General features: G+C 32.5%; 1 protein-coding gene across 1 annotated transcript in view; it reads right to left on the reverse strand.

Annotated features, from left to right (window-relative positions):
• Positions 1-869: 869 nt before the first annotated feature.
• LOC126892528 (uncharacterized) overlaps positions 870-22002 on the reverse strand; it is a 269556-nt gene continuing 248423 nt past the window's right edge. The window contains exon 4 of the mRNA XM_050662087.1: positions 870-11726. Coding sequence (XP_050518044.1) covers positions 11199-11726 — 528 coding nt within the window. The 3' untranslated portion in view covers positions 870-11198. The remainder of the gene's footprint in view (positions 11727-22002) is intronic.

Consider the following 22002-nt stretch of genomic DNA (forward strand, 5'->3'; position numbering starts at 1 on the left):
GCTGAAGATGGGGAAGGAATGCGAAGTCATAAAAACCATACAAACGAAAAAACTGGAATATCTAGGCCACAGGCTAGAGGAGAAAATTACTCTCTGCTAAGACTCATCATCCAAGGAAAAATCTCGGGAAAGAGAAATGTGGGACGTAGGAGGATTTCCTGGTTGCGAAATTTAAAAGAGTGGTATGGGTGCAGTTCAATACAGTTGTTCAGAGCTGCAGCCAACAAAGTTAAGATTGCTGTGATGGTAGCCAACCTCCGATAGGAGACGGTACTGCAAGAAGAAGAAGAGGATGACTAGTTTCGCATATCTTACTATTGCAGATTTTAAGAGTTCGGAGGAAGATAATAATGACGACGTGTTTCTATATTGCAATGAAGTATTTTCAAGTTCTAAGGCGAAGGAAGGCTGCATAAAATGTGTGTCTTGCAACAAATGGGCTCATGAAGCCTGTAGTGCTTACGATGATGTAGATGAAGTTTTTATTTGTGACTTCATCTGTTTATAGATTTTCGATTTTTATTCACATTATATTTTTAATAAATATTTTATTTTCTGTCCACCAGCCTTTTTATATGATAATTAAGTTACTACCTGGTTTTATCACACCGATTGGAAAAAACCGGGTATTTTGCAATATTTTCAAAAAAACAATAAAGAAAATAAAAATCTTTAAAATATTTAGGAAAATTGACATTGGTATATCAAACTTAAGTCATTTAAAAATATTTCAATCTGCAGCAAACGTTTGCTACATAGCATAAGATACAGACAGGTTTTGAACTGGTATCCGATTTTGTTCAGCTCTCCCCTACTAGATATGGTAAATATGCTGATTCAATGTTCAAATGGGGGTAAAAAAGCAAGTGTACAAAAATAATTTCTATATTTTATCTTAAATATAATACAATTTAGTGCATATTACATACTAATGGAGAGAAGATACAATACAAATGATACAGAATACTGAATTATACATTTTAAATTAATTTACTTAATAATAATTACTACTCTTCATTTGTCGGTAAATTATTACAGAACACTTTTTGGCAGTGTTTGTTAATAAAATTAGGAGAAAAAAGTTTTCGATACCAACTAAAAATCTAAGCGGAATATTAAGATATTTAACGGGAGATGGATTAGTTAACCAAGCAATATACATACTAGCTGTGTTATATAGGATTTGTTGAAAAAGGTTATGAAGAGGAAGTTGTGCTAAAACTATTTAAAACACTTAAACCGATAAGTTGGATTGGTACCTAAAGGATTACTCTATTGATTTCAATAAATAAATTGAGAAACACCTACAATCCCACGAAGGGCCTACGTAGAGCGCATTTTTCTTCTTTTTGATTTCTACAGTTTTGAAATTAAAATACGGAAATAATTATGAGTGAAAATATTTTAAAATTTGACCTTTCTCTAGGTTTACTGTTTAACTTGTATCACAATTACAGAGAAAATTCCAGAAAGAAATGTTATTCGGACCTTAGTCTATATGCCCGGAAAACAATGTCTTATTGAAAATCACAGTCTACGTTGTTTGATAATATAATCGGTCTAGAAAAATACGCTGAAATTTTATGATCTTTTAAGAAGAAGTGGTACCAACATAGGAGATCTGTGTTTCTCTGAAAATAGTCCCTAGATTATTAAGAAAATAATATATTATAGCAAGACATATAAAATAAAAAAACATTCAAATTCGCTGTATTCTGATTTTCTAAACAATTATTTTATTTTAATTCTAAAGATAAATAAATATAATTTTCGTTTAATAAAATCATCAAAAATTAAAAATTAAAATAAAAAAACAAAAAGCCCAGCAGACTAAGAAATATTTTAATTAAACCAACATTAGAAAATGATTTTAGTACTTTTACAGAAAGCATCGATAATTTTAAGGTATCTCGGAAACGCTTATAGGAAATTCAAATCAAAGATGAACAGAAATATGAGGGAGCAATATTGTAATAAACCGTCATACAACTTGCCACAATTTCTCTAGGGTTAACAAGCAACACAAGCTGCTCATGGGATGCGTGTATTACAACTACTCACAACAGGGACGCTTAACTTCCATAATGAAATAAGTTTAATACAAAAAATATTCTAATAAATCTATCGATAAAGTTCCATAAAATAAACACAGATCCCAGATGTTAGATGACATCTACATATCAGATGTTAAGAACACCTAGCGCAACGATTAGTGAAATTATGACGGGGCGTCATCCTCAGGCAAGACCAAGGAAAAGTTAGTTATATACAATAAAATGAGTAGGTACTGATGCCAGAGAGATATTGAAAGTGTAAATCTGAAGGAGAGTAGCAAAAAAAAGGGTGCTTAGAGGGCTCGATTTGGGCTGTAGTTCCATTGGAGAGTTAAAGACTTTCTAGAAACTAGTTGTCGTTCTATCGTTTTCGTGCTCATCCCACTGATCGTCCTCATATTAGTAAACCGCCTTTCGCCGCCCTTACTACTCCTATTTCTTCTCATTTAGCTTACGTGGTCATTCCGTTCTACTCTTTTGTTTTTTACCCAGTTATTAATTTTCTCCACCTTGCATCTCCGTCGTATATCCTGTTCACTAACGGTGTAAAATTTGAATTGAATCTCGGGTGCCGACTACTTAAAAACACCGTTGTCCACAAACCTGTACACCGCTCCACTATGGCGTTCTCGCCACAGGGCGTATAGAGCTGAGCACACCACAGTGCGCAGTGGTGTGGTCGACAGGGAATGCGATATCTGTACTTCTAGCTCCGTTCCATATTGTCTTATCATCTATTTTTCGAAGGGTTTTCAGCTTCCCCGTTTGAGCAATCTTTTTGTGCTCTACGTGTTAGGTCGTGTTTCTGCTGCGTCTATCTAGGTAAAAACATAAAGAACTCAGCGTAGAATTTAAGTCAACTCTGAGCTCCAGCCGGCCAACGATGGTGAAATACATGGTAATGTTCGGTTGCTGACAAAGAGTCTTAGATACAATTAAAGTGGCTTAGTAATACCAAGCCCGTCGTACTAATGTTATGTAATAATTGTATACACTCCATAAAATGTTTCCACGCACAAGTCCGAATATAAATATATACTGACGACATAAAGGTCCCAGGGGTATTACGCTAAATAACAATTTTATGCATACCAGACATAAAATATGGAAGACATTGTAGATCTGACCTATGTAGCCAGATGGAATCTTTAAACATTAATTAAAAATTAACGGCTTCTATTCAAAGCGGCTCGTGGTAACATTTACGAAAAAACAAGGTTTGTGACAAAGGGTTTATAATATAGAAGAATATGGACAGAAATGTTCAAAATCAGTATTGAAGCAGTAAAAAGAATTTGCTGGGGAAATTTAATACATTGTTAGCATTGTAAAATTAGAGCTGGTTATATTCACCCTGTTAAGACATTTTAATTATTTACTTTTGACAGTTTTATCAAACTTTTATCATGAAGTACACTTTAAGTACCGTAAAATGGGGTTACTTTGACCGCTGGGGTGAATTTGACCGAAAACATAGAAAAATATCTATTGTGATATACTTCAGCCACCCTGTATAATTTTTAAAATTATTTTTAACGATTCAAATTTATAAATATCTAAGAATTCATTTTTAATTAAAAAAAAGAATTAATATTCCAAGGGTTGTTAAATCCACCGATATAACGAATTAAGAAAAAATGGTTTAAAAAACGGTCAAATTAACCCCACTTACAAGAAAAATAATTTTACAGGCAAAATGCATATGCGGTCATCTTCCCCCCAGATGGGGTGAACTTGACCAATGGCATTTTTTATTTTTTGTTTCTAAGTCATGAATATTTTCTTGTAATTATAATCTAAGCTACTGAAAGTAGACGCCTAAACCCATAACATATTTGCATATAGAAAAATGTAGCAAAATTTAAAATATGATTTTTATAGGATTAAATTACAAAATCGGATAAAGTCACCCCATTTTACGGTATAAACAAGAACAAAGTAACCTGAAAAACACTGATTTTATTAGGTATATGCACCTTATCGTTTAGATTTAATGTAACAGATGTAAATAAAGCACCCTGTTGTTGATTTCTAGAACATCTCCATATGTATTTTCAGGTTACCTTGTATACGTTCGCACTAACTAACGTAATAGATCGTTAAAGTATGGCTTAAGATTTCTTATGCCTTAAAACTTCTATACTAGTTATTTACAAAAATATATTTTACCATACTATTTCTCGAAAGTTTATAAATAAAATACAAGCCGTAATTCTAAATCTCAAATATATTAAAGGTAACATTCGCGGAGTGTTCAAACTAAGGCTAAAGAAATAGTAAAGTCTGGAACAAAACCTTGATTGCAACTATCGATAATAGCTGATAATGTGCAGGTCAGAATTTACTTTTTTTAGGACAACAAATATAAAAAAGTTTTCAAATTGGAGTCGAAAAATGAATCGAGTACAACATACCACTGATTCTTGTATCAGTAGATTACGAGAAAGCTTTTGATTCTGTAGAGTTTGAAACAGTACTGAAAGCCTGAAAGCAATGTCGAGTACACTACAGGTACACGTCAGTAATCAAAAACATCTATGAGAACGCTGCATCAAATATACGACTACACGAAGACACATAAAAGTTCAGCTTAGGTCGGGGAGTTAGACAAGGAGACAAAATTTCACCTAAATTGTTCACAGCAGCTCTAGAGTCAATATTTAAGAACATTCAATGGCAAGATATGGGCATTAATATAAATAAAGATAGATTAAATCATTTGGGGTTTGCGGATGATGTTGTATTAATCGGAGATAACTTACAGGATACAGTTTATATGATATATTCGCTTAAAAAGAGAGCAGGATTAAAACTAAACTTTGAGAAAACTAAACTTATGACAAATCTCATATTGAGCGGAAATATAGGTAACTATTAACAATAATACCATACAACCAACAGACACTTACAAATATCTGGAACACGAGATCAAAATAAGCAGAGGCAATCAAACACATGAAATACATAGGCAAATAGACCTTACACGGGCAGTATTTGCCAAACTAAGCCATATTCTAAACAGTCAAATTCCCTTCTTCCCAAGTGAAAGACTTATAATCAGTGTGTTTTATACAAACTTATGGAGCAGAAATTTTACCACTGACGCAAGAATATGCGAATAAACTCGCGAGTTACACAACGAACCATGTAACGCACATACGTACAATGCTGAACGTGAGCCTTCGAGACCACATAACAAACAGGTCATCGTCAGTAAGCAACAGACATCATCGAAAGAGCTACGACGCTTAAGTGGAACTGGGCAGGGCACTCAGCAAGAACACAAGATGGAGGGTGGATACGACGAATCATGTAATGGAGAAGACGAGGAAGACCACCGAGGCTCACTGACGATAATGATTGTGTATGAGTACGTCAACAAATCGTTTAATCCTGCGTTTCCAAGTATATAAACTGCAGTGATGATATTTTTAGGATGGGATTAAACCACAATTATTTGCAATCAAAATTAAATATTTCTTTTAATTTTGACGTTTGGATTTGCCATCCAAACACTAAATAAGATTTTAATTCTAGTGAGATAACTGATTAATCCCATTTAAAAAATAACAGTGTTTGGAGTCTTAATCGGCTTGTTATCTTGACGGCTAACATGGAAGATGGTACAGAATTTATAGTTGTAAAAAGATTAAGTCTTAAAAAATACTCTTAATCTATACTCTGAAAGCAACCATACCCAAATATAACAAATATCGTATTTGACTCAAGATTTTGACCAGAGTTTACTATTCTCTAACTCTTAAAGTTATTGAACATTGCTTATCAATGTACACATTTGTGGTATATGCATTATGTAAATCAAAATTTAAAATATTTTATTCCCTAAAATATGACAAGTTCTTGGTAACCATATCTGTTGTTATTATGTCAAAATTTAGATGGTATACATTGTATTATTTTCTTATTAACACATTGATCGCCATACATAATAACAAAGCTTCTATCGAGGATTTTACTTCCTCTATTTTGTCAGGTATTTACCTACACACAATTGTAAAATGCAATCTTCTAAAATTTACAATTTCTGTAAATCAAAAGAGTTTCGCAATGCACTGGAGTTCTATTCCTTAGATTTTTTTGAAAAAGTCCTAATAAAAGAGCACGATAAAAGAATAATAATAGTGTAAAGGTATTTTGAACCCTTAGATGGCCAAGAAAGGCAGTGGGTACTTACTTCTCTGAGTAACCTAGTGGGTTAATGGATCGAATCTGCTCGGGGACCAGAAAACCACAAACTTTAACATAGTATGTAGTCGAAAATCCAAAACTGGATCTGCGACTTAAATTAGAATACGCTGGTAAGTATATCGGATAGATCTATGAATTAGTAGTATAATTAGAGATGGGGAGCTTACATCTCGGTGTTACTCATTTTGTTCACCCCTACTGGAAAACTCCGATATATAGATACTTGAAATATTCACATTATTTTAAACATAATTTATTCTTAACGATGTCTCTCTGTTTTTTCTAGTCTCTAGCTTTTCTTTGCTGGTATCTACCTCCTACATCTTGTAAGTCTTCTTAAACTTCTTGCAGCCACTTTGATCTTGGTCTTCCCCATTTCTTTCTTCCTCTTTTATTCCACTATATGATCGAGTATGTCATAGCTGTATCTTCTACTTGCCAGATGTGACCTAGTCATTTAGCTCTACATTGCTTTATTTTTAGTCCAGAGAAATACGGGACCCTTGAGCAGCCAGATTGCAAATGGGTTTTTTGGGTACTATATACCTAAAACATTATAAATACAAAAATGCCCATCACAGTTCGGACGAGAATTTTAGTTATTAACAAATAAGTGTCCAAAATGGCAGTTTATTCGTTTAAATCGCTGCAGGTAAAAATGCGGTAGTCAGATATCTTACTTAGAGCATTCATCTTTTAGTAGATGAGCAGAGGTTCAAAATGGCAGTTTTGGAATTTTGATAAGACCATTTGTGGCTTCGCTAATTGCAAAATAAAACTAAAATTTCGAAAATAAAAAGTTTGCTATAACTTTTGTAAAAATGAACTTAAGCTTTGATATTGCATGAAAAGTTGAGACAACCAGTACATATCATGCACAAGAAATTTCAATACGATTCGTCAATTAGTTTAAATTTTATTCAATTTGTTTGTCCCAAAGAGCTTTTAATTCGCAATATTATTGTTCAGAAAATAATAACGATACAGCAATTCTGTGGAAACTACATAAAAGAAGGACACTTATGTTTTCAAAGAATTAAAAAAAATCAATCCAAAGGCATTTTTATCATTCCGAAAACCTTTCACTAAAGTAGAGTCATATTTGTCTTAAAAACAATTTGAATAAATTTGATAGTATTGACTGTAGAGTAAAATTTACTTTCGGATTTCAAAACCTGGTATTTTTACAAGAATTTTCAAAAAAACTTTTTGCTTAGGTTAAGTGCGGTCAAAGTTAGCCACTTTAATTATTTAATTCAGTTACTTCTATATACATAAAATTATCGTGTAACAGTGTTAGTTACCATAATCCTCCGAAACGGCTTGACTGATTTTTATGAAATTTTCCACGTATATTCTGTAAAACTGAGAATAGGTTTTAATCTACTTTTCATACACATAAATTATAAGGGGGGTTGCCCCACTGACATTTTTTTTATTTTTTTGGACAAAATTATCAACGTCAATTTTATATGGTGTAGAATTAAAAAAAAAACATAATAATAGTCTCCCGTTTTATACCGCTCACGTGGCTTTGGGAGTATAGCAGGGTAGAATGCTATATCTAGGGCCTACGGTATACAAGGAAGGTAACAGGGCCAGTGCTACGCTTCAACCGCCTATTATTACCCCTGGTTTTACCCAAGCTACTCATTTTATTCAGGCTGAGTCGACCTGGGACCTATAAACATTTTTAAAAATGTCTAGTTGTTCTTGCCGGCGGTAGGATTTGAACTCCGGACCACCGGCACGCTAGCCTAGCACACTACCACTCGGCTACGCCGGCCCAAAAAATACATACAACCCTTAATTTCTATTCTTCTATCACCAACCCCCATTTTTTAATAGCCATCTATATATTTACATCTATAAAATTCTTATGTCACAGTGTTAGTTGCCCTCTGAGACCGCTTGACCGATTTTTATGAAATTATATATGAATATTCGGTAGGTCTTAAAATCGGTCGTAATCTATTTTTCATATCCCTGAGTGATAAGGGGGGTTCCCCCTAACATTTTGTAATGTTAGGTGGGGATATGTGTACATAACGTACTCTACAAGATTACGAGTACATAAAAATTGAAAAAATTATAATCAAAATCCATCAACAAGCTCCAGAGATATTAATCGCAGCATATGTTTGAAGAATCAATTTCATTTTTTGAGCGCACGGATTTTAATAATTCCCCTCCACCGACCACGAATCGATTTCGTTGGGACGTAATTTTTAAAGCGGTATTTACCACTTTGTTAAAGTTCAAACTTTACACATAAACTATATACCTTGAGCTTCAAAATGGCGCTAGTTAGGTTGCTTAATTGTTATAAACAAAGTAGCTGTGAATTAAAAAAAGTGGCTAACTTTGACCGTAATTATCCTAGGCAAAATGTTTTTTTTAATTCGTGTAAAAATACCAGCTTTTCAAATCCCAAAGTAGTTTTAACCTAGAGTTAATATTAACAAATTTATTCAAATTATTTATAAGCCAAAAATGACTACTTTAGTAAAATGTTTTCGGAATAATAAAAATGACTTTTTATTAATTTTGTTTTTAAATTCGTTGAAAAAACAAATATTCTTCTTTCACGTGGTTTCTACAGAACTGCTATATCATTCTTATTTTCTGAACAATAACATTGCAAAAAAAGCACTTTTTGATAAACAGATTGAATAAAATTTAACCTAATTGACGAATCGCCTTAAAATTTTTTGTGCATTATATGGACTGTTCGACTCAACTTTTTGTGCAATATGAAAGTCAAAAGGCCATTTTTGCAAAAGTTACAGCATTTTTTTTATTTTTACCCAAATTCAAAAACTGCCGTTTTTAACCTTTACTCTTCTACTAAAAGAAGGATACTATTAATAAGACATTTAGTTACCGTATTTTTTACCTGTGGCGATTTAAATGAAAAAGGTGCCATTTTTGACACTAATAATTAGTGTCAAATTTGTTAATAACTAAAATTCTCGTCCGAATTGTGACGGGCATTTTTGTATTTATAATGCATTAGGTATATAGTACCCAAAAAACCTATTTGCAACCTGGCTGCTCAAGTGTCCCGAACATGGTATATTTTTGCCTTATTTCCCTGGTGTATTTTGGTATTTCAGTACTTTACTAATCTCGCATTTGCTCTGCTTCTATATTCATTTTGATGTAACAATTCGAAGTTTTATTTGCCGAGAAATAATCACGCATGTTGGGACCAGTTTCTAGTTACGCCTACTCGTGGTTTATATTACTTGCAAACCAGACGAATGATGAATGAAAGGAGATACGGTGAAGTCTAAAAGTTGCACTTCTCTACCTGTCTATTCATCATGGCCAAATTCCAATAGTCAGGAGTAAACCAATATAAAATAGTTCGCTCTAAAATCAAAACAAGAGACATATTGTATTTCATATCGTTCAGAGAGAACCATAAGCGCTCTTACGTACATTTGACCATCAGTATGGATCATCGGATGGATATATATGGCTACTTCTGCTACCTCTGATATTTTATTTCATTTTTATGTGTTTCAATTGGTCTCAGTATGGTTCTCGTGGTCTTTCTGTCCACCTCCGCCATTCTTCTTCATCTTTATCCAAGTTTTCTTCACCTATTTTAGTCACTGACATTGTTGCTGCTGAGATTAATAATATTGTCACTTGCGGGTGTTTGAAGTGTTTAGTTCTTCAAATTCTAAATTCCCTATTTTGATTTTTTTCTTTCTTTTCACTAATCGTAATATTTTTGATTTTTTTTTTATTTAATCTGGGTCACATTCTCGCCACAGTCACAGTCTCGTCACAGTCTCGCCTTTCTCTCTTATTTCTTCTATCTCCCAATTACACCAAAATACATATATCATCTCTAGTAGCTAAGCTGACTAAAGGTTCTAAAGTTTAGAATTTGTTAGAATTTCTTACTTAATAAATCAAACTTTAATTCTGATATCTCTTTGTTTTAACAAAAAAAAATATTTAAATTAATTATTATTTTGTCATACTAAATTCAATACAATTTACTTTTATTCATTTGAGTTGAATTCTTAAATTTGAAATGACTAAATGCGTTATATGTAGTAATGTTCAATAAACAAATATATAAGCAAATATGGCTTTGATATAAACAAATTCTCTCTAGGGCACTAGAGTTAGGAACAATATGGGAATTGTATAATATAAGAAGAGTTGGAAACTTCAAAAATTTAACAACTGAAGCTAAAACGGGATCTAGTAGTCTTTTTATAACTAGAACCATTTTGATGTACTTTTACGAATTTATTTAGTCGAACAGTCTATATTATATTGTATTTAAAATTTTAGCAATAATTTTAGACTTATTAAAATCAGCTATTAAAAACATGATAAAGAAAAACAGATATATTGAAATTCGTTGGTTTTAGTCTATTAGTAATAATAAATTATATATGCCAATGTAAGTTTCAATTTAATATGGGGAATATGTTTTCCATATGGCGACCAATGTGTAATAATAATTATATTATACTCTACATTACTTTAAACCCTTTCAGTTGTTCATTCAATTTTAAAATTGCAAAAACTCTGTATGGTAAAGACACTACAATAAATTAAATGAAGTAACTAATTCGGTACTGTTTTCGTACCAAATGCTACGTTAGTAAGTTCCAAAGGACATTAGGTTTAAATAAAATTAAATTAATAATAGCTGGTTAAAATTAAATTAATAATTAAAATCTGCACCCAGTCTTTTAGCACCCAAAATGACAAACACAATAGTAATATGTAGAATTTTTGTAATAAGAGGAATTTTTTACATAAATTGTTGAATATCTACATCAGAATAAAAATTGAAAAGGAAATATTTATTTATTAAATATATATTTATAGACTCTTAAGAAATAAAGTTTTTGCAATTTTGTAAAATTATCTAATTTAATAAAATTATTCTATACTCTATTTTCAATAAGCATATCCGCCTCCAGGACTATATTTCTGTCTATTATCTGGTGGTAGGTATCCAGGCCCGGGTCGTCCACCGGGTGTAGGAAAAGGTGGTCCGGTTGGTCTTCCACTGGGATATCCTGGACCAGGAGAGGGACCTGGGTAGCTTGGAGAGGGACCTGGATAGCTTGGAGTAGGCCTTGGGTAGCTTGGGGATGGACTTGGGTAGCTGGGAGTAGGTCTTGGGTAGCTTGGAGATGGACTTGGGTAGCTTGGAGTGGGCCTTGGGTAGCTTGGAGACGGACTGGGGTAGCTTGGAGTGGGTCTTGGGTAGCTTGGAGACGGACTAGGGTAACTTGGAGATGGCCTTGGGTAGCCTGGAGATGGACTTGGGTAGGATGGAGTTGGTCTGGTAGGAATGCTAGGAAAACCAGGAGATGGTGGCCTAACGCTTGGATAGCCTGGTCCTGGACCTGGCGCTGGTCTAGGCGCAGGTGTTCTATTATTGGGGAATGATGGGTAGTTAGGCGTTCCTTCGTAGCTTATCTAAAATTTTAAAATGAATTACTATAATATTTTAAATTTTCGTTTCATATATGTATAATAAACTTTAAACAATTAACTATTTCTCGAACATAGGCAGAGTAAGACAATGATTGCTTTTTACCGACTTGGTCTGCCTGCCAATTTATTTTTATTTTATATATATATCCCGTTCACAGCGTAATACGCCTTTGGGTTCCCGTTCGCCAAGCCTGTCTATTCTGCCAGTCTTCTTCAGATAGATTTCTTGCTGACATTGCTTTTGAGATTCCTTGGATCCATGTTGTTGGTGGTCGTCCTCGTTTTCTTTTCTCTGGTGGTACCCAACCTAATATTTTTTTGGGTAGTCTTTCTTCCCCCATACGTCTAACACGTCCGTACCATATTAGCTGTTGTTTCTCGATGTCTTCTATAATTGATCTTTGTACTTTCATTTGTCTCCTGATGTCCTCATTTTTCACGTTCTAATCTAGACTTTCCCTCTGCTCTCCTCCAAAAATCCATTTCAACTGCCAATACCTTTAAGTTTTTGTGATAACTGCCACACTTCTGAGCCATAGACGATTACTGGTTTTAATATGGTATTATATATTCCTTTTTTCGTTTCCGGTCTTATATTTTTTGCAATAATACTGAATTCAACGCACCTATAACTTGTTTTCCTTTGGTTATTCTGTCTTTTATGGCTTCATCACTTCTTCCTGTCTTTGTTAGTTTTACCCCCAAATATGTACATTGGTCACATTTCTTAATAGTTTCATCTTCTAAGTCGAGATCATCTGCAGTATTTTCTCCTCCTACACAAAGATATTGTGTTTTTTGGACATTTACTTCGAGGCCCCATTTTTGGTACTCTTCCATTAGTTTTCCAGCCATATACTTCAGGTCTTCTTTGTCTTGGGCAATAACTACCTGGTCATCTACATAGTGCAACGTATATAACGTTTCATCCCCAATATATAGCCCCATCCCTTTACACTTCTTCTTCCAGTGCCTGAGTGCTTCATGGATATATATGTTGAACAGTATGGGAGATAAAAACAACAACCTTGCTTCAGTCCATTTGTTACCTGAAAACCATTAGACACCTCTTTTCCTATTTTAACTTTTGCTATTGTGTTCTTATATAGCTCTTTAATAGCATCGATTAGTGTAACGCTGATACTGGTTTTCTCCAATACTTTCCACAACTTCGCAACAGGCACGGTGTCATATGCTTTTGTTAAATCGACTAAAAGTAAATGCACTTCTCGAGATCTCAGAGAGAGGGTATTTTTATTCTACCCTTACAAAAAACCCAATAAAAAAATAAATCAAGGGATAAAGCGCAAAATCTTCTTCTTCGTCCTCTTTGTGGGCAATTCTAAGGATTGTTACCTCTATTCTTGCTTACCACACCATTTTTTGCGTGGTCAGCCGATACTTCTTCTACTGATTGGTAATTTATCTCTTGCTATTTTGACCACACGTGTCTCCCCATTCTGCTTATGTGGTTATTCCGCTCTTATTTTTAGTAAGGTTAAGAGAGAACTGATGAAAAGCCATATAAGAAAAGCAACGAACGCAACTAAAACCATAACAAAATGCAGTTTAATAGGCACACCTAGAAGATTATGGATAAATGAAGTAGAGGAGGTAATTATAAAACCAATGCAAAGATGCTAAACAGTAATACCATTACAGATTACGTAAAGATAAGCAAGGGAGACAGAAATACCATGTATCAGAGTTTTAGACTCTAACTTATAATCTCTTTGAAGGTGATACTAGGCTAGGACAAATATTAAACCGGAATGGTAAATTGATATTAATTGAATGAACACTTAATATCAAGCAGGTCATCAGATAGCTTTTGAAAATTCTAGCACCACAGACTCGTTCGTATTTGTAAACCAATGATTATTCGAGAACTCTTTCAAATGAAAATAATAACAGACTGCTTCGATAGAAGAGATGACAGTACTCATCTTCCTTTAGCACGGATACCTCTTCTTAAGTAGAATAAAGCACTGTTTTTTTTCTACAATCTATCTTTTGTTGTCAATAATATTGGAGTTATATTTCCAATGAAATACCACGTCAGTGAACAAAGTCACCATTACAGTGCTGCATAGTTTTAAATAGATTTAATATTGAGCTGACTGGTAGTCAAGTGATCTACGAGTTCAATAGACAAAGGTTGTAGAAGTTCTGATGATACTCCAGAGAGGAAGTCGAAAACTCGCCGAAGCAAAATATGAGCCAGTCCACCACGGAAATAGACTATGAAATGGATGTATGAGAAAAGAATAGTGTTTGGAAAGTATCTAAAAATATTTACTTCCTAACTGAGTGCTTTCGGCTAATAAAGCCATCTTTATTGCTATGCTAAAATAAAATGACATAAGTAATATAAATAACAAATTTTAAATGTTACAATATTTACCTTATGCTAGAAACTAAGTAGCGCTACTAAAAAGGATCCCATTTTTTATTGAAACAATTCTTTATAATAATTCTTTAAGGAATTTTAGAATTAAGAAAGAATAATTTTATTCCTCCAAAGCATGGATCGAGGGGGGCCATGCTTTTCGGGTGCTTTAAATTATATTGGTTTCATACAGTATACAAAATATAATGTGCAATGTCTTCACGTCTGCCCCACCCCCTAAAAATTTTTATATGGGCGCCCGTGAAGATTGTTGAACATTTATACCCGTTAATATTATACTTGTTGAATAATATACAGGGTGTTGATTAAAGAATGATCCACCGCTTAACCTTAGATTCCTGAGGTTAAAATATTTCGGTTTAAGCTAACTTACCTTAGTACGGAAATTGATAATAACCGAAATAAAAGTTAAACTTTTGTTTTATTTATTCTAGAATATTTCCGAACAGGCATGAGATAACAACACGAAATTTGGTATGCGGGGATTTTTTGAGACGAGAAATCTAAATCCCCCAACAAAAATGATGTTTTACCCAGAGGGCACCACACACGATTTTCAGAGCTCATTTAATAGGTTCACTTTTATATTAGCCACTCTACTTACTTTTGGAATCAAAACTTTTATTCTTTTAATATTTTTACTTAAAGAAGTATACTAAACTCATTTACCATAGAATCTATTCATATCGCTGAACTCAACCGCTCTCCAGATAAACGCATTTTAAATCTGCGAGACAACATAATTTTTTGCATAATATCATTGTACTTATACCCGAAAAATAACTTGAAACCACAAAAATTTACAAAAATGTATTGAAAATTTCTTCAAATGAAATTTGCGATGCAATGACATAAATATGAGAACTGGCACAATTATTGTGGCTTCAAGTTTATTTTTCAGGTTTACAAAAAATCATGTTTTAAAATGCGTATATCTCGAAAACGGTTGAGTTTAGCGAGATGAATGTAGTAAAAATATTAAAAGAAACAAAATTCTGATTCAAAAAGTATGTAGAGGGGGATAAAAAAATTGAACGTATTAAATGAGCGCTGAAAGACCTATGTGGCGCTTTCTGGGAAATACATCATTTTTTGTGAAGAATCTATATTTTTGATTCCAAAAAATCCTGCATACCTAGTGTGACCAACTCCAATTCAGTCGAATTCGGGACAATGCTGAAAAAAATACCTAAAATCCGGGACTTTTCCTTGAAAATCGGGCCATTTGTTTTACATAAGTATAGTACTTATTGATATCATCATTTTATTGATTATTTAACATTTTTATAATTATTATTTTTAAACAACATTAAAAATTTTTTAACAGGATGACAGGACGGGTTGTAATGATTATTTCATTCATAGGAGATTCTGACCACTAATATAGAGCTACATAAATCTAAATTAAATCGATAATTTTTGATAATTTCCCGTCGTCAAGTATATTACGTCAGATGCCCTTCGTTGCTACGAAAAAATACATTCAGTGACATTAATGACAATAAAAATGTTTTAAAAATTATAAAAGTGATGACTTTCAACCGTCAAATTAATATTTATAACAACTGTTCGTTTAATTGTACTAATTTGTACTTACATAAGTAACTTAAAATAAAATTTTGGTTTTGAACAGTTTTATTCATGAAATAACCGCAACAAATTGCACTCGATCTCTAAAATTAATATAGAATTTTAGAGCTCTTGTGCAATTACTACTGATAATTACATTTTTGTTAATTTTTGACGTTTCGACTCCAACACGGAAATTGTTCTCATAAAGGACAAATTAAAAAATCAACTGATGTTGAATTTCCATGTAAATAGAACCTTAGGTTAATATAAAAATATGATTATCATTATTTGATATTCATGTTTTTGAATCTTCTTTTCAAAAGACGATAATTAAAATACAGAAACGGGAAAAAGTCCAGAGTTTGAGTTTTCGTAGAACTATAGTACCACGATATAAAATGCTGCGTTTTGAATATGGTATTTACCGTGTATTATACTCTAGAAATTGTCAACTTTTTTTCGTCCAACCAATTCAATTTGATGTGAATTCTTAGAAGAATAATGTATTCAAAATTTCAAAACAGAATTTTACCAAAACGTTGAAAATTCGGATGGCCCGGAAGCTTTGTTCGGGACGCCGGGACACGACTTAGTAATTCGGGCCATGTCCCGGATTTTTCGGGCTAGTTGGTCACACTAGCATACCAAATTTCGTGTTGTTATCTCATGCCTGTCAGGAAATATTTAAGAATATAGAAAAGTTTAAATTTGTACCATGTATTGTCAAATATTGTCCAAAAAGGACAAAGAAGGACTTGTGAAGTCGAAAAAATTCAATTGACAAGTTATCCCTAAAGCAATAATTCAAATCGTTTTTAAATTTTATAAGAAGAAGAAGAAACTTGATGGTACTGTTATCAGAATAAAAGGTTACATCAGCGCGTCATCAATATTTTTCTCTTGAAAAGTTCTGTGAACTTTTAACAGAGCGGCAACAATGCGTCGGCATTGACAGTGACACTATTATCATAAACGAAGGCGCAATATTGTCATAACAATAACTATTATACTCATAGACGCGCTAAATATTGCCAAGTCAGTCAAGTTCGATTTCTAGTTATAGATAATCGATTTTTAGTAACTCCACGTGACACAAATTATAGGCATGGGATAAAAAATTTTATTTAAAGAAAGTGTATTTTTTGTTCTTCTTAATGGGTGGTACAGACTCGTTTTTTAATATTTTATTTCATTATAAAGTAATTTCCACATAAAAACATATTTCTCAAATTGGGCTCTGTACCGCCATTCTTTTCAATATTACGAATATGTGTGCCAAATATCTTAAGGGTCGTTTAAACACAGCGATAAATCAAACAACTTATCAAGGTCAATCGAGTTGTTGCAACTTATCATTGTGTGTAAACGGTGCATCGCACAACTTATCAAAGTTGGAGTTGGGTTGAAGGTGGTATCGCATTGAATCGCAGCGTCTAAACAGAGTTTCAACTTGTCATCACAACTAGTTGCTGTGACTTATCGTTGTGTTTAAACGACGCTTTAGTCTAGGCGCCAAATAGAGGTCACTGTGTCCTTTTCAATTCTGATGGAAAAATTCAACGGTTTCTTATGGATTTTTGGCTGCTAATTACGAATTTCGAGGGTGGATTTCGATCCGAGTGGTCAAAAAATTGTTATAAACAATTTAATTGTTTATAGATGGTTTATAAGGCTCTGGCTCATAGACTAAAAGAGATAAAAAAAATGTTTCAAATAAAATTTGTTCCTTAATAAAAAACGAAAAAAAAAATCGTTTACCAAACTTAAATCCAACAATTACAACTCAAGATATTGTAAAATTAGTGCAAAATGCAAATTGCAAATTGCAAAATAAGTATTTTTCGAAGCTTTACCGATCGTAACTCGGCTTCTACGCATGAAAATGAGCCTTAGAAGGTCTTATTTTAAAGCTTAATCAATAGGCTTCCAAACAAAGTTTATTAAATTACCTTATCTTCATTTGTTTTATAGTTATACCCGTTTGAAGTTATAATTTTCTTAAAATTTGTTATATAAACATTTATACTTTAATTAACACTAATGATAGAAGAACTCAAAAGGAACAATTTCAGGTTAAGAAAATGTTCGTTGGTTTATTTTTGGCCAAGATGTCGATATTTAAATGACGCGCTATGAGGCGCAAGATCGGCCCACCGACTAAGGGTTCACGCTCTAACTTCTCGATGCAAATTATAATTTCTATGTATACATACGTTATCTCCATTTTTCATTTCTGAAGATTCTAATAAAATTTTATCATACACTTCTTATAACTAAATCATCATACTGTACCCCGTATCACCTTTCATTCTATTTTCTTTGTCTTCTATTTTTTTAAATGCTTTTATTTAGTTCAATAGTTTGCGTCAAATCTTTAGACGTTATTGACTGCCTTTTTTACAATGCAAATGAACGAAAATTTGCAGACATATGCAGTCGCGGGAACAATACACGAATAGTCAATAAAATTTTTTTTTGTTGATTATGTACTAAATGAGAAATAAACATTAAAAACTAATATTTCAGAAGTATAACTAAAAAGTAAGTTGATATTATTTATTAGTACTATTTTTACAAACTTTTTTTTCATGCATCTGCATAGAGATATACAGGGAATCTCAGCTTTTTTACATCTGCATAAGGTCTTAGAGAAATTTTAACAGTTACATGGTGGTACTAAGTCTGTTCTTGTAGGCAGTAAAACTAAAAGTTTTTGGGGCTTCAGAGTCTAATTATCTAGTTCTTTTGCAACATCACCAAGGCCCGTCAATTGTGTGTATGCCGCCATATAATAAATGCTCGTTTTATATGCAATGATGATGCTGCAAAAGAACTCGATTTTTATATGTATATACCATATTGGCTCATTTGTATGCGTAGAAGCCGAGTTACGATCGATAAAGCGTCAAATAATACATACTTACTTGACTATGAGCCGATCTTGCGCCTCATGGCGCGCCATTAAAATATCGACATCTTGGCCAAAAATAAACTTACGAACATTTTCGTAAGTTCAAATTGTTCCTTTTGAGTTCTTCTATCATTATTGTTAATTAAAGTATAAATGTTAATAGCTCAAATTTGCTTGAAACCCTTATAAACAAATTAATGTACAATTTTTAAAGAAAATTATAACTTCAAACGGGTATATTTTTAAAATAGATGAAGATAAAGTAATTTCACAAACTTTGTTTGAAAGCCTATTAATTAAGCTTTAAAACGAGACCTTCTAAGGCTCATTTGCATGCGTAGAAGTCGAGTTACGATCGATAGAGCTTCGAAAAATACTTATTTTGCAATTTGCAATTTGCATTGTGCACTAATTTTACAATATCTTAAGTTCCAAATATGGGATTTAAGCTTAGTAAACGTTTTTTCCACCTACTTCTACCGAAAGTATACTTTTACGGACCTGATTGTAGGGAACAAAGTAGTACTTTTCCTCCCTAGGGAGAAAAATATTTTTCCTCCCTAGGGAGGAAAAGTAAAAGTGACGTCATGGTATTTCATTCATAAAATATAACTTATTGACGCCCTGTACAATATCTGTTTTCTATTACGTAAGTACCTATACATTGTAACGTTTATTTAAAAACACTCTATATTTTGCAGAATGGTAAAAAACAGCAAATTGATATTCTAATTTAACAATGTTTACATTAATAATTTGACTTATATTTGACAGTTGACAGATATATTGTACCTATTTGTTAGTTTTAATTCTAATAAATTTTGTTGGTTAGTTACATAAATAAATTAAGTAAAACTGAAAAATGACTTGTTATTTGAGGAAGGTGGAAAAACCATATGTATAACATGGGACTAAAGTGCCTTTTCCTCCCTTGAAACTTCATTCTCGGGAGGAAAAGTAGCACTTTTCTCCATTGTTATACAAATAGCTATTTTCTTTGTTTTTTATTAAGGAACAAATTTTATTTGAAACATTTTTTTTATCTCTTTTAGTTTATGAGCCAGAGCCTTGCAAACAATTTATAAACAATTAAATTGTTTATAACAATTTTTTGACCACTCGAATCGAAATCCACCCTCGAAATTCGTAATCAGCAGCCAAAACTCCATAAGGAACCGTTGAGTTTGTTTATCAGAATTGAAAAGGACACGGTGCCCCTCTGGCGCCTAGACTATCACGCCAAAATATTCAAAATTAAAGCTGCAATATTGGAACGCGTTTTCCGCGCGAATATGTTACGTCTTATCAAAAATCATGTAAACTGTACAAATTTAAAAAAAAAATTTTAACTTTCTTATTTTTAAATAAATTGTATAATTAATATTAATTTAACTTATTCAACTGATTAGTGCGGCAGATTCGTGAAAATATTATAAGAATTGTGCATTTAATGATAGAAGCATATAATTTGCATCATCTATACTACACATATAAAGGTTCAAAACTAGATAAGAGGCCATCTCAGATTTTGCCTTTTACAAAAAAGACGGGCATTCAAAATGGCGACTATACATATGTGACTAATAGCGCAATAACTTTTGAACGAAAAGTCCGATTTCAACCAAATTTGGTGTATGGGTTCGTTTTTTGATGTACAAGATCAAGTTCCTGATTTGGAAAAATCGGTTTACCAGAAGTTGTGATTTTCCTGATTTTTTGTAAAAATATGTTGTTTATTTTTTCAATTTTTTCACCCTGTATATATTAATTTTTCAAAAAGGTGATACCGGCATTTACAAGAGCGTAAAATTATTTTTAGGAGATATTTTAAACTTTTTAGTTATGTTAATTACCATGTAATAAATGCATAACTTATCTTCACCTGTACTTATGTGCGTCAGATTCGTGCAAATATTATAAGAATTATTGTGCATTTAAGGGTAGAAGCATACATTTTGGACCTCATATACTACACATACAAAAGTTCTAATTTAGATATCAGACCATCTCAGATTTTGCCTTTTACAAAAAAGACGGGCGTTCAAAATGGCGACTATACATATGTGACTAATAGCGCGATAACTTTTGAACGAAAAGTCCGATTTCAACCAAATTTGGCATATGGGTTTGTTTTTTGATGTACAAGATCGAATTCCTTAATCGGAAGAATCGGTTTACCAGAAGTTGTGTTTTTCCTGATTTTTTTGTAAAAATATGTTGTTTATTTTTTGAAATTTTTCACACTGTATATATTAATTTTTCAAAAAAAATACCGGCATTGAAAAGAGCGTAAAAATATTTTTTAGGAAATATATTGATCTCTTTAGTTATATTAATTACCATTTAATAAATGCATAACGTATCTTCACATGTAGGTACCTATCTGCGGCAGATTGGTGCAAATAATAATATAAGAATTATTGTGCATTTAATGGTAGAAGCATATAATTAGGACCACACATGCTACACATACAAAGATTCAAATTTAGCTATGAGGCCATCTCAGATTTTGTCTTTTACAAAAATGGCGGGCGTTCAAAATGAATCTACCGCCCATAGGTACATGTGAACATAGGTTATGAATTTAGTAAATGGTAATTAAAATACTAAAAGGTTCAAAATATTTTCTAAAAAATATTTTTACGCTCCCTTTTTAATGGGAGTATTACCTTTTTGAAACATTTATATATACAGGGTGAAAGAATTGAAAAAGGAACAACATATTTTTACATAAAAAACAGTAAAAACACAACTTCCGGTAAACCGATTCTTCCGGTTCAAGACCTCGATCTTATTCATCAAGGAGAGAACCTATATACCAAATTTGGTTGAAATCTGACGTCTCGTTCAAAAGTTATTGTGCTATAAGTCACATATGCATAGTCGCAATTTTGAATGCCCGCAATTTGTGTAAAAGGAACAAAAACTGAGATGGCCTCATATCTAAATTTGAACCTTTGTATGTGTAGTATATGTGGTTCAAATTATATGCTTCTACCATTAAGTGCACAATAATTCGTTTAATATTTGCACGAATCTGCCGCACATAGGTACATGTGAAGATACGATATGCATTTATTAAATGGTAATTAACAAAAATAAAATTTTTTAAAATATTTCATAAAAAATATTTTTACGCCCTTTTCAATGGTGGTATTAACTTTTTAAAAAATTAATACATACTGTGTGAAAGAATTGAAAAAACAGCAACATATTTTTACATAAAAACCAGGAAAAACACAACTTCTGGTAAACCGATTTTTCCGGTTCAAGACCTCGATTTTATACATCAAAAATGAACCTATATACCAATTTTGGTTGAAATCTGACGTCTCGTTCAAAAGTTATCGTGCTATTAGTCACAT

The sequence above is a fragment of the Diabrotica virgifera genome, chromosome 9 (assembly GCF_917563875.1).
Source record: "Diabrotica virgifera virgifera chromosome 9, PGI_DIABVI_V3a".
NCBI classification, from domain to species: Eukaryota; Metazoa; Arthropoda; class Insecta; order Coleoptera; family Chrysomelidae; genus Diabrotica; species Diabrotica virgifera.